This window comes from Diabrotica virgifera, chromosome 3 (genome assembly GCF_917563875.1).
Source record: "Diabrotica virgifera virgifera chromosome 3, PGI_DIABVI_V3a".
NCBI classification, from domain to species: Eukaryota; Metazoa; Arthropoda; class Insecta; order Coleoptera; family Chrysomelidae; genus Diabrotica; species Diabrotica virgifera.
This window is the reverse complement of record NC_065445.1, coordinates 102,663,888-102,677,344: the sequence shown is the minus strand read 5'-3', so window position 1 is coordinate 102,677,344 and position 13,457 is coordinate 102,663,888. Positions and strand designations below refer to the sequence as shown.

At 37.4% G+C, this 13,457-nt stretch overlaps 1 protein-coding gene across 2 annotated transcripts in view; it reads right to left on the bottom strand.

The window, feature by feature from the left end:
* LOC126881251 (uncharacterized) overlaps nt 1-13,214 on the bottom strand; it is a 102,135-nt gene extending 88,921 nt beyond the window's left edge. Inside the window, exon 1 of one of the 2 annotated variants that reach the window (XM_050645405.1) lies at nt 12,250-13,214. In XM_050645405.1, the coding sequence (XP_050501362.1) occupies nt 12,302-12,871 (570 nt within the window). In that variant the 5' untranslated portion in view covers nt 12,872-13,214 and the 3' untranslated portion in view covers nt 12,250-12,301. The remainder of the gene's footprint in view (nt 1-12,249) is intronic. The other variant, XM_050645404.1, reaches the window with a different exon arrangement.
* Between the last annotated feature and the right edge of the window lie 243 nt (nt 13,215-13,457).

Sequence of the window (13,457 nt, the reverse complement as noted above, 5' to 3'; positions counted from 1 at the left end):
TTTTTGTGTTTGGGCTTTCGGTAGAGTACGTGGCCGGAAGATGAACAGGAACATTTGAGAGTTTCTTGTGTGTCGGAGGGGGGATCGTTGATTACTTTGATTGTGAAGTTCCTGTTCAGAGAGTTTATTCTCTCGGTGATTTTGGGGATATTTGAAATGTTATGGATTTCGTTTGAGGGATATCTCCAGTGCTCGTAGTTGCATATACGCAAGATTCTACGTTCCGCTCGCAACAACCTCTCTTGTTTTGCTCTTGTGCAAAGAGAGTAGAGGCATGACTTGTACTCCATTACGGGTCGAATAAAGGTCTTGTTAGTGTGAATGAGAGTCTTCTTGTGTGTCTTGCCAATTCGTCCAGAGAGAGGGTAGAGAAGTCTGGCCCTGTTCCTTACCCTATCTAAAGTTGCCTTTAGATCTGCGTCCCAGTTAAGAGTCCTGGTGAACAGTACTCCCAAATAGGTTGCAGTCGGGCTAACAACAAGCCTTTCTCCCAAAAGTCTCAATGGATGTTGGTCGTCTTCATTAATTATGATTCTATGTGACACAGAAGGGGCGTGAAACACAATTGTTGTTGTTTTGTTCGCGTTCAGCGTGACTCTCCACTTACAACACCATTCTCCGACCCCGTCCAACAGAGCCTGGGCTCTTCTATGGATGAGTCTTGGGTTGTATCGAGAGGTTGTTGTGAGCAGAGCCGTGTCGTCTGCATACAGAAACAGCCGAGTACCTGGGATATTTTGGTTGGTGATATCGCTGTTGTAGATGATGTACAACAGCGGTGCTAGGACTGAAGGGGAACTCCAGCTTGTGGGGTGAAAGGGGTGGACTTTTGATCGCTTATTTTCACTCTGACAGTTCGGTTGTGGAGGTATGAGTGTACAATTTTTGTAAATTGTAATGGTAGCCCGATGTCCAGAAGTTTCCGAACAAGTCCGTCGTGCCAGTCCTGATCGAAAGCCTTCTGCACATCCAGGAATGTGGCTATCGCGAATGAACCATCGTTGATGGTTTGGGTAACTTTAGTTGTGAAATCTATTAATGCATGTTTAGTAGATTTACCAGACTGGAATCCGTATTGGAATTTTGGTATGATGTTGTGGTTTTGGAGAAAGTCATTGAGCCTCTCTTTTAGGATTAGCTCAAGAACTTTACCCAGAGTGTTGATTAAAGATATTGGTCTGTAGGATTCCACGTCGGTTGGGGGTTTGCCTTTTTTCAAAAGCATGATGGTATTGGCCACTTTCCAAGGAGTAGGAAAGTGGCTATTTTTGAGACATGCATTGAATATTTTAGTTAGAAGAGGGATGATACTCTCTGGAAGTTTTTTGAGGCACCTTCGGTTGATGCCATCAGGTCCGGGAGCGCTGTTTTTGCCAATTTGGCAAAAGCTCTCCGTTTCCCTGTTTGTGAGGGGGTCCATGATAGGATCATAGACTGGACTGTGGTGGTTGAGAGTAACATTTACTATGTATTCTGTGTTGAGTTTAAATAAGCGATTAAAGTTCGGGTTGTCTGGAGTTTGAAAATTGTTTTGAAGCGAATTTCTGAATGCTTCGGCTTTCCCTTCTGGGGAATTGACTATGTGATTGTTGACCGACAGATGAGATGGTTGAGATAGTTTTTGTTTTGTTAGGACTTTGAATTTGTGCCAGAATTTACTACCGTCTCTGTAGTCCAGTTTTGAGGTAGCATCTTCCCACCGGCGAGCCGTTAGGTTAGATATCTCTCTCTTTATCCTGGCGCAGATTCGGTTGTATTATGTTTTGATTAGTGGATTTCTGTTGGCCTTGTATTGACGTAGAAGACGTCTTTTTTGTTGGATTTTGGCAATGATGTATTGTGGAAGTGCCGGTGATGCATAGGTTATTTGTTTAAGTGGAATTGCGTGCGTGATCGCCTCGGTGATGAGGTTCTCAATTTCGGTTGCACTGGTGTCGATACTATCGTTAGTATCAAGTTCGCCTAACATAGGGAGATTTTGAGTGATGAAATTTTGGAATTCAGTCCAGTTAGCGTGACGATAGTCTCTTATAGTTCTTGGAGGGTTGGGTTGTTTTGGAATTAGTATGTCAGTGTTGACTAGAATTGGTACGTGGTCTGACGTTATTGAGTCACCTATGTGGCATCTATCCTCGAACCGATCCAGAATGTTACTAGTAACTAGGATGTGGTCGACAACAGAGGCCCCAGCGGCGTTCAGAAACGTGTATTCAGTGTTGGTGATTCGAGAGATTGGAAGGTCTAGTAGAAAATCCGTGAGGCGGATGCCTTCTGGGTTTTGACGGTGATCACCAAACTGAGTATGTCTACAATTCAGATCGCCCATCAACACGGCCTTGCCGAGCCTTGAAAAATACTCTAGCAAATGCCTGTTGAGTGGTTGATCCGGGTGTTTGTAGTAAGAGACTATCGTGAGGGTTTCGTTGTTGGGGATGTGCACGTCAACTGCCAGGAAGTCCACGTCAGGTGGACGAAAATTTGGTGGGTATGTATGTGCGCTGTGTGGTATTCCGTGTTTAACGAGAATACCATTCCCACGTGAAACCTGACAGCGGTTTCGATGAATGATCGAATATCCTGCGAAATGTGGATCGCTTTTCGACAGAGTATCTGTGAGTGCAAGGATTTGTATGTTATGTTTCGACAGGATATTCTTGATAAGGAATCTCTTTTTGGAGAGACCCTGACAGTTTACTGCACCTAGGGTGAAATCCATAAAGGGGAGCGCTTAGTGGTGGGGTGGAATGTCAGTTTGACATTGCTTCCATGTCCATGAACCACAGTGGAGTGGTCATAGACTTGGCTAATTAGATTAGCCGTGATGGTAGCGATGTGCTCACGGAGTTCCGGCAACAGATTCAGCAACAAAGCGGTCTGGATTGACAAGATGTTTTTTGTTTCCGTGGGTAGTTCGAAAGGAGGGAATGATCTTTCGATCGATAGTGGCTGTACTTGTTGTGGTACGGTTGGAATTGTGTGTCTTTGTGGACACTTATTGGAGTATGCAGGGTGTTCACCGCTGCAATTTGGGCATTTGGGTTCTTTTTGAGTTGTGCAGGCGCTTGACTTATGGTTACCACCGCAGTGAGGGCAGACGAATGCTTTTTGAGGGCATTCGTCGATGGAGTGACCGTTCGTGCAGCATTTGCTGCAATATTTGGGGGTGGGTATGGTTGGGTCGGAATTATGCGGCATTTCGACATTGTTAATTTCGCCGTCGAGGGTGATACCTCGGCTTAGTGCAGTGGTGAACTTCTCGAGAGACTTAGTCACCACCTTGACCACCCTCGAATCCCGGTCGAGTCTGAAAGATTTCACTCTCCAGAGTTTCTCGACGGGGAATTCCTGTTCTGCGAGCAAGGTGGTGATTTCGTCCTCAGAGTAGTCTGCATCAATGCCAGTGATGCAGAAGAGATATGTAGGTTCTTTGGGACTGGAGTTAGTGTTTTTGTTACGGCTGTGGACCGTAACCATGGTTTGGCCTGTGGCTTTGTGGATGGATTTTTCTATCTCTTCTGCTCTTATGGAAGTGAAAAGTCGCAGGTGTGCGATACCGTGCGAAAGGACTTTGCATGAATGGATTTTGTTTGAAAGAAGTGTTGTGGCATTTAATTGCCGAAAGAAGGTTCTTTTGTTGCAAAGATCTTTTGGCAGATCTTTTACAAGATATTCGGAAAGAGTAGGGTCGTTGATTGCGTTGACGACGTTTGGGTTTTTTGGGCGGGAACTCGCTGCGGCGTTGGCATAAGATCGGATCTGTCTTCGTTGGAAGACGAATTCTGAGGATTGTTGATTGTTTGCGCTGACGTTTGCGGTTTGTGAAGCTGAATGATGGGTATAGAGATTGGTAGAGAAATTGGTTGAGAAGTTGTTTGAGATGATGAAGTAGGTTTGGGTCGTGAAACTGCACCCTGTCTCACCTGAGGGTTTTGCTGCTGAGAACTTGTACGTTTAGTTGGAAGTGACGGAAAATCGTGAGCATAACGCTTTAGAAGGGGGTTGTTTGAGTCCTCGTGCTCCATACGGAGATAGACCTCTTGGTACTTGTCTCGGACAATCTTCATTTCAGCATTTAAGCTGGCCAGGTCTAGCTCCGTCTGGAGGCGATTATACTCGTTGGCGGGCGGTGATTCGCCTTCCTGATTAAGGTTGGCGAATTGGTTGGTAGATTGTTGGGTTAGAGTTTCGGCATTTGTCCGGGCCGTCCGTGAACGGAGCGACCGGGTTGAACTGACTGACCTTACAGAGGAAGGCATTACGAGTGGGTACTGGTTGCAGTCTGGCGATCGGAGGGCACCTCAGCCTCAAGGTGTTCTGGGGGGTAAACCCCAGGGATAGAGGTGGCTTGTCCTATCCCTCCGTGCTTTTCCGCTTTTTTGATAGTGGCTATATTTACCTGGATAGTGCGATTTACCTCGCTGCTGTGTGGTCCCTCGTTGGAAGCCTTTTTCAAGATTAGTTTGTACCCCGTACTGGCACTTGTTCTTGCAGCCGTATGTGAACACTAGATAGAGTTCGGGGCGAGTGTATTGCACTCGAGCCCGGGGCCAGAGTATTCCTCTGAAACCCCTCAATCCGTCTACCTTTGGTTTACACGGCCAAGCGTCGTTGGTTTTTCGGTGGGTCCAAACTAATCACTTAGGGCTAACCGTGCTCCGCTAACTTCAGCAATTGATGCTCTCAAACTTCTCGCTGTTCGTCGTTATGAGTAGGGTGTGCAAGCAGTGACCTTACTACTCGACGTCCGGATCGAGAATGTCACTATAATTTTGTTTTAAGATGTTACTTCCATAAGAATGATACATGTCCATTTTCAATAAAAAATCTCTAATAGTTTTCGATATATTGAAAAAAATCGATTTTCATTTTGTAACTTCAAAGGGCTGTAACTTTTTTTGTGAGCACATTTGTACTAAGGTAAGTTAGGTTTAATCGAACTATTTTTGACCCCAGAATGTGTGGTATAGGTATAATTTATGACCAATCTTTTCGGGACACCCTGTATAATTATGTACTCAATTATTACTTTCAATAAAGAAAAATGCTTTGTAAAAATATTGATAATTTGAGGAAGATGAATTATTAAAATACCAGTTAGAAATAAGTTAACAATATTACATATTGAATGTATTAGGTCTGGATCCCGCGTATGAAAAAAAAAAGTTAATTAATAGCAAGCTGAAAATGTGTTAATAGCTTAAGGGTGTCTAGTCGGATAAACTTTGATATCTGGGAACACTGGAACAGGGGCAGTTTTAATTGTGGAACAGGTTAAAAATTTGGAACGGTCACACCACGAAAACGGCATATTTATTTTGTCCGACAGAACAGACTTAAACTCTCCGAACAGAGATTAAACTCTCATGCAAAAATCAGACTGCTACTTAACACCTGTCACAATTCCTGTCATTTGACATATTCTACATGTTCCACTGATTAAAACGCCCATTTGGTGATAAATAGCAGTCTGATTTTTGCATGAGAGTTTAATCTCTGTTCGAAGAGTTTAAGTCTGTTCTGTCGGACAAAATACATGTGCCGTTTTCGTGGTCTGACCGTCCCACATTTTTAACCTGTTCCACAATTAAAACTTCCCCTGTTCCAGTGTTCCCATATATCAAAGTTTGTCCGACTAGACACCCTTAAGCTATTAACAAATTTTCAGCTTGCTATTAATCAACTTTTTTTTCATACGCGGGATCCAGACCTATATCTGTATGATCTAATAAATTGTAAATTTTAAGCATCCTGCCAAAAACATTTAATACTCAATCTTACAATAAAATATACATCAGATTTTAATTGAGGATAGAAGGAAAGGAATATATAAACGAGGACAGAAGAAAGAATGAAAATAGAAAACATTGATAATAAAAGTACAGTAAAACCTCGATAGAACGGACCTCTATTTAACGGACTTCGGATATAACGGACAAAAAATCCGATCAAATATAAAAAAAATTTGAATGCAAAAAATATGACAAATGGAATTCTGGAAGAAAAATCAGCAAGGACATAATCTCGGCACTGCTTTGTGCCAACGCCGATGAATCGCATGGATTGACTGCTATATAATTGTTGGCAAATCTCGTAACCCCTTGAGTTGTCAAAGATATAATGCATCATCTGCCAGTTTCATATTATAGCTCTAATAAGGCATGGTTCATCACAGATATATTTTCAAAAATTGGATTTTTAAAAAACTTGTACCTACAGTGAGAAAATTTCAAGTGAAGAAACTGGAAATACCGCCGAAAGAGGTGAAATGTTTATAGATTTTAGGCAACGCTCCTGCTTATCCCCCAGAAAATATTCCGACATTCAGAAGATGGCAACTTTAATTGTATGTGTTTGCCAAAAAATACATCGCTTATTCAACCCATGGATCAGTGAATAATTTTGGCAACCAAACGAATATATTGCAGAAAGATTTTAGATGAAGTAGAATAGTAAAAAAGTAGCAAACAATTGATTCCTTTGTAGACTGCATTTAAATACAGTACATATTTAAAAAAATTGACTGATTTTAAAGCAATTTTTATATAACGGACTTTCGGCTTTAACGGACATCCCGTCCCCCAATTAGTCCGTTATATCGAGGTTTTACTGTATGTACATACTTACAAGAGAAACAAGTTGAACAAAAGTTAAGTAAAATATGGATGCCATCAAGTAAAGTCAAGAAATCAGAACAATAAATATAAATAAAAGGGCAACAAAAATACTACAGTTTGTAGCAGATACTGATCAATAATTTACAGAAAAAAAGAATACTTTTTTAATTTATACCTAAATTAACAGTAAGAAGTGGAATAAAACAAATAAAACTACTACAGAAAAATTACAAAAGAAATTAGAAAATCAATACTCAACATCAGCAAAAAATGGAAAAATATGGAAGAACAATGAGAAAACATAAAAAATACTAGACATAAAATGTTCCGGATTACAAAATAATACAAGCTTGATACAAGAATATAATAAAAGAAAAGTTGGATGAAGTAAGAAATTCTGAACATGAGGAAAGAAAGAAGAAATTTAAAGAATGATAGAGAATATAAAGAAATAAGTAAACGAATTATGGAGAAAATAAGGGAGACTAAAAAAAAAGAATGTGTGTGTACTTTGTACGCACGTAAGAAGTTATACTTCTATTATTATGATTTCAACGAAATTAATATACTTAACAGGTTATTTGTATTTTATTTAAATATTAAACTAACTTTCTTACCTATCACTTTTAAAAAAATTTTATTAAAACGATACCAAGAATTAAAAAAAAAAGAATATGAATCGTACGGGATTTGAACCCGGGACCTCTCGATCTCCGATCACACGCTCTACCACTGAGCTATACTCCCTTTGCTTTGACAGGTTACAAGATTTCTCATACATACTGACAAATTTAATAGACCAAGTGAAGTATACAAAAATAATTTAAATATACTTACTATTATTATAAAATATCTTATTCCCGAGGAAGACAAATCCAAAGACACAAAAATTATAATAAATAATACATTTAATAAAAACACTAATATATCCTTTTAATGACTTATTTGCGCTGACAGCGCTGATACATACATATCTTGAAAGATTAGCAACTAACTACATACTGTCTGTGTGCGCATGCGCCCGGCATTATAAAATTTCACTCTCGATCGTAAAAAAGTATTACTTCAATAAATGAATAATTGAAAATTTCAAGGAAGCTGAACTACTAATTGTAAAAAGGCTCTTTCAACTTCAATAAAAAAACTCACAAAAACAACCAACACCTTCAAAAAATGTAACTACTCAAATAACAAAAGACAATAACATCACAACATATCACAACAAACTGTGCAAACTGTGGCCAACATAATTAGACCTTTTCTGTGAGGATCCTAAAATTTTATTACGAATTATTACGAGTGAAAATACAGATTTAACTGGACCACCAATATTAGAAGCAGAAATAGAATATGTGATTGCAGGTTTAAAAAATAATAAAGCTGTAGGACCCAGCAACATAGATGAAGAAATATGGTCAATAATAATGTATGGTAGAGAGACCTGGTCACTTAAAGTAGGATCACTAAACCATATTGAAACATTTGCAATGTAGTGCAAATGCCTCAGAAGGTGGATTAACACATTGCCTGCCACATCATCAAAGTTGACTGACAGAAATTTTTTGTTGTAGGCTATGTGAGTCATATCGTCGCCTTAGTATTATAACTTGATAACTCCAAAATTGACGTTTTTGAGATAACTAGTTCACAAGATGTATTTTATTTGCCTCCATATTGTGTAAAAATGTGATAGCTCACTTCAAACGGGTTAAGTATTTATTTATGATTGACGAAAGTTGATAAAACTCAAATGCCACTAATATTCAGTGCTAAAACTTGACAAGATAAGTTATCAAGCTATTATTTAATCGAAATAATCGTGAATACGACATACACTGAATGCTATAACTAGATAACTCGAGTTATCTAGTTTTAGCACGTGTTTCTATGAAACCATTGAACTTACCACATAATTGCTATCTGTTTATTCGGTTCATTTTAATGCAAGAATTCGAGAATTTTTAGCAGATCTGGCAACCCCCATGACAGAGGGCTAATTTTCAACAAAATAATGTTTAAAATATTAGTTGTGTTAAAAAGTTCACTTATATGCGACTTAGCACAACATGCGACATTACCAAATGTTAACATTATGGTAGTGCTAAAAGTTGATAACTTTAATTTTTCATGTTTTTTTCCATATTGGAAAACAAATTTACACCATATTCCTAAATAGATCAGTTGCCAAAAAGTTAAGGAAGAGTATTTTACAGCCGCAGAGTGAATTCCATATTTACCAACATCATGGTAGCAGCACAAATATCTTTAAAATCTTTAAACTCGTTTATCTCAAAACTACTAATTTCGAGTTATCAAGTTATAGTATTAAGGCGACGATATATGAGTAATAATATTGTTTCATGGAAGGCCACATTAACACCTTGGCTGTAGTAGTGGGACAAATAGACCGCATATTAAATTAACGGTTGGCTGCATTGACTTTCTCATAACACACAGTGGCAAATAGGGTATACAGGTCATATCTGCCTCATAACGCACTCAACGTAAGTTTATAAATATCTCTAAATGCAACGAAGTTGTTAAAAAGAAAATCCAAGAAAATTTTTTTCTTGAAACGCGACCAATATTTTTTAACCCTTTCACTGCGGAAAGCATGATATCGCATCCTCGGAGTGTTTCATAAAATGCTGACGGCACGATATAGCGGCCTATATAAATGTGACTTCAAATATAAGCTATATGTTCCGCAGTTTTTGGAATGGCACAAAACTAACTCCGCACATGCAGAAAGGTTTATTTTATCAAAGCGAACCATCCGTTATAGAACTGGTTGTCTATTTTCGTAAATAAATAATCTCAAATATAACTTATTATTTTTGACATTACCTTGGAACTACATAATTTACATGTATCATTAGTTAAATTAGTTTAATTTTACTTATTACTTACTTTGTTTTAGATCATTTGATATAAATTTAGGTTTTTTTTTGTATTTTTTTTTAATAAAAAATAAATTTGCATATTTTTTTAGTATTATTTAACCTTGACAAAATATTTTCTGAGCTGCAAAATAAATTCGGTGAAGCATAATTAATTTTTATTAACTTTTATTGGGATGTGAATTCGCGCTTTCCACAGATTATAAAAAAATTCCAAAATTGTGCGGAGGACACGAATTAGCATCTAACAAAAAGTAAGCAAAGTGACCATCAGCAGCAGATTCTCAACCGATTTCCTTCACATAATTCATAAATAATATTTGAATATACGTAAAAAAATATTTCTGCACAGGTCAACATTCCTATATTTTTACCACAGTGAAAGGGTTAATGAAGTTTCACTGGTCAATTTTCCACAACTACAAAATTGCATATAAAAATTCATAGATTGTCATGTAATTTTGAGTGATATAAGAGTACAGTAGAGCGTCGATTATCTGAACGTCGATCAACCGAACGACCACTTATCCGAACTCCTGAAATTTCATGTAAAAACTCAATTGAAAATGCCTACACGTAAGCCCTTTCTATGAAAAATAAACACGAGATTAACAAACGGTTAGAGGGAGGTGAATCTGCAACCAATTTATCCAATGTATACAAAGTTGATAGGCTGGTAAGACGAATAAAAAAACAAAAGTCAGACATAAGTAACTTTATGTTCAGGCTTACTTCTTCTGACGGATTCACAAATTGTAATGCGATAAAACTTGCCTTAAACACGGATTTAGACGATGCTGTATATAAGTGGTTTACTCAAAAAAGATCCCGGGGAGAACCTTGTTCTCCTCCCTAGATCCCAGGGAGTTCTAGTTTTGTTGCATATAATTTGTGATGCCAAACTGACACCGAAAATCAAATTTCATATTTTTTATTCCATTCTGAAATACTTTGCCAGACACATGGTTAAAAAAATGTTTTTTTAAAAATGGTTTTAATGCTTCATGCTAAAAAAAATCTTCATTTTGTTGCAAATACAGCACTTTTTTGTTTAATTTCTATCCTATTTGTCACTGAAGATATACATGTATGTACCTATGTATGTAAGTGTGTAAAGATGTATGTAAATAAGGTTTTCATTCGCCTATGGGTAAATAGTATTGCTATATCAATACAGTTTGATTATCTGAAAAAATCGATTTTCCGAACACCCCTGTCCCCAATTAGTTCGGATAATCGACGCTCTACTCTCTACTGTATTTAAAAGTTATAATGTCAGTCATATACTCAGAAATAATTTTTAATGAAGTCTTCGAAGGACAATGTGGAGTTCGAATCGGAGGAGAAACTATTAACAAAATCAGATATGCAGTTGACACCACAATCATGGCTGAAAGTATCAAAGATCTTCAATTCTTTATAGATCGAGTCACTAGAGTCACAATAACGGACTTAGCATAAATACAACAAAGACAAAGTTGCTTGTGGTTAGCAAACAATATGTCAGCCCTATACAACTAATTGTCAGTAAGTAATGAACAGATAACAAAAGTTAACCTTTTTAAATACCTACGATGTTGGATAAACAAGACAATAAATCCGGATGACGAAATTAAAATTCGTATAGAAATTGCAAGAGGAGCATAAAATGCTATTTGTAGGTATCCTGTATTACTATATGGATGTGAAACCTGGATTATGAATGTTAACATGATGAACAAATTAGAAGCCTTCTAGGTGTGGTTATATTGTAGAATGCTCAGAATATCTTGGGTTCAATGCATTTCAAACAGAGAAATCTTAAACAGAGTAGATCAAGGCGAAGGTGACTTAATCAAGATGATAAAAAAGAGAAAACTTGAATATCTCGGGCATATAATGAGAGGTAGCAGATACACGATTCTGCAGGTAATACTCAATGGAAAGAACGACAGAAAAAGAGGAATTGGTAGGAAGAAATATTCATGGCTCCAAAACCTTCGTCAATGGACTGGCTTATCAGCAGATCAATTATTACATGCTGCGCAAGATCGAGAACGATATCGGCAAATTGTTATGGAAGCTACTTACTCACACCTAAAATTTGGACACGGTACTTAAAGAAGAAGATGTCAGTCATATATGACGGTCACAGCACCCCAAAAAACAACATCTTTTATGGTGTGGTGTCCCATGAAATTTTTTGAGCATGCAATGCATATGGCAGGCAATGTGTTAAAATTCCATGGGTCAACCATATTACAAATGAAGAGATCTTAAAGAGAACTAATACCCAAAGAGACATTATAAAAATTGTTAAACAATAAAAGGGCTCATATCTAGGCCATATTTTAGAAGGTGACAACTATAATATTTAAAAAATGATTTTATTGGGCAAAATTGAAGGTTGAAGGGGACCCGGTCACAAACGACACTTATGATTTAGAAACATAGGAAATTGGTGAACACCAGAAACTACTGAACATAGGAAATTTAGTGAAATTAAGTTGTGATGTTTGGCTGGGCAAATTAGTCTCTCTTAGTTTTGAGGGAAATTCTTTAATCAAAGGCCAAAAATGGAATTCATTTCGGGATTTGACTAAGCCTGTAAGTCACAATGACCTGTAAGACCTGACGATTGACTAGTCAAACCTATGTAGCAGTGCTGCAGCTTCGAGGTTTAACTATAAGATATGCTTTATTTAAATTGACTTGTTAACATCTATAAATCTATAAAATTGAAAAGTAAAACTTACCTAAACATTGCTCTTAGCCTAGAGATCACAATACTGGAAGAAAGTGTATATTTTAATTCGACCCATTCACACTCTTTGCAGTATTGCTTATTTGATATAAATTAGACAAAGACTTCGCTGATTTCAAAATACTACTACTGCTACCATTGCAATTTTTCATTTGATTTTCTTCTAACTCTAGAGCTCTCATTAGATCTGGCTGGGACTTTCTACGTTCCTCTCGTAACTCTGTTTCACGTTTTTGAAAATCTAACAATTCCTTAACTATTTTTTCTTCTGCAGATACATAGCCATTTCTAAGGTTTTCGCCTTTTTTAATCGTAATTTTTGCAGGTTCAAAAGAATTTTGTAGATCTGCAGCATTTATGGTTGAATTGTTAAATTTACCTCTATTTTTAAAAAATTTCTGCATTACCCCTCTTGCATTGGTATTTGGAATAAATCTTCTAGTAAATCCATTCGTTTTTGGTAAAGTGCCGTTAGCTCCAGTTGCTGAAATATCTCCCTGTGAATAACTAACCCCATTTAAGCTGGTATGTCCTGTTTTCAATTCTTTTTCACGTTCCAAGTTTTCCCTGATTTCATTTTGAATTCTTTCAAAAGTATTGCTAGCAGAATTCATTTTGAAATTTTTTATTAAAGTTCTTTCATTCACCAAAATTAGGGTAAAAACATTTAAATAAACTTCCGGCACTTTGACATTTCACCTCTAACGGTACGTCAGTCAACGAATGTCACCAAAACAGAAATGCAAATAAAAAAAGAAAACAGCAAACAGCTAGCATTTGTTAAAGCTGTCATCCAGTTTATGCAACATATTATACAGTACTGTACAGAAGATTGTAGCGTTCCGCCTTTACTTGTAGTCCATTTACGCACGGTGTTTGCTCCGAATTTTAAGGGCACTGCATACTGTAGTCTGCAGACTTTTTATCGGCTGACAGTTCAGTCGGGTTGGGCTGTTAGTGCGCATACCGAGCCAACTAAACAGTCGGGTTGATGAAGAGGGTGCACACTAGCAACAGCCGACTGATTATTCTCGAACGATTATAGTCTATTTTTAAACCAAGAGGAGTAGGTAATTCAAATTTCTCGCTCCGTAAAGCTTTGCTTGTAATTGGTCCAACCTCAGGAAAGTTTACTCCACTGTTATCAAATTTTGACGCATTTCATAGGTTAATTAAGTTATATCAGCGATTTTTTGTATT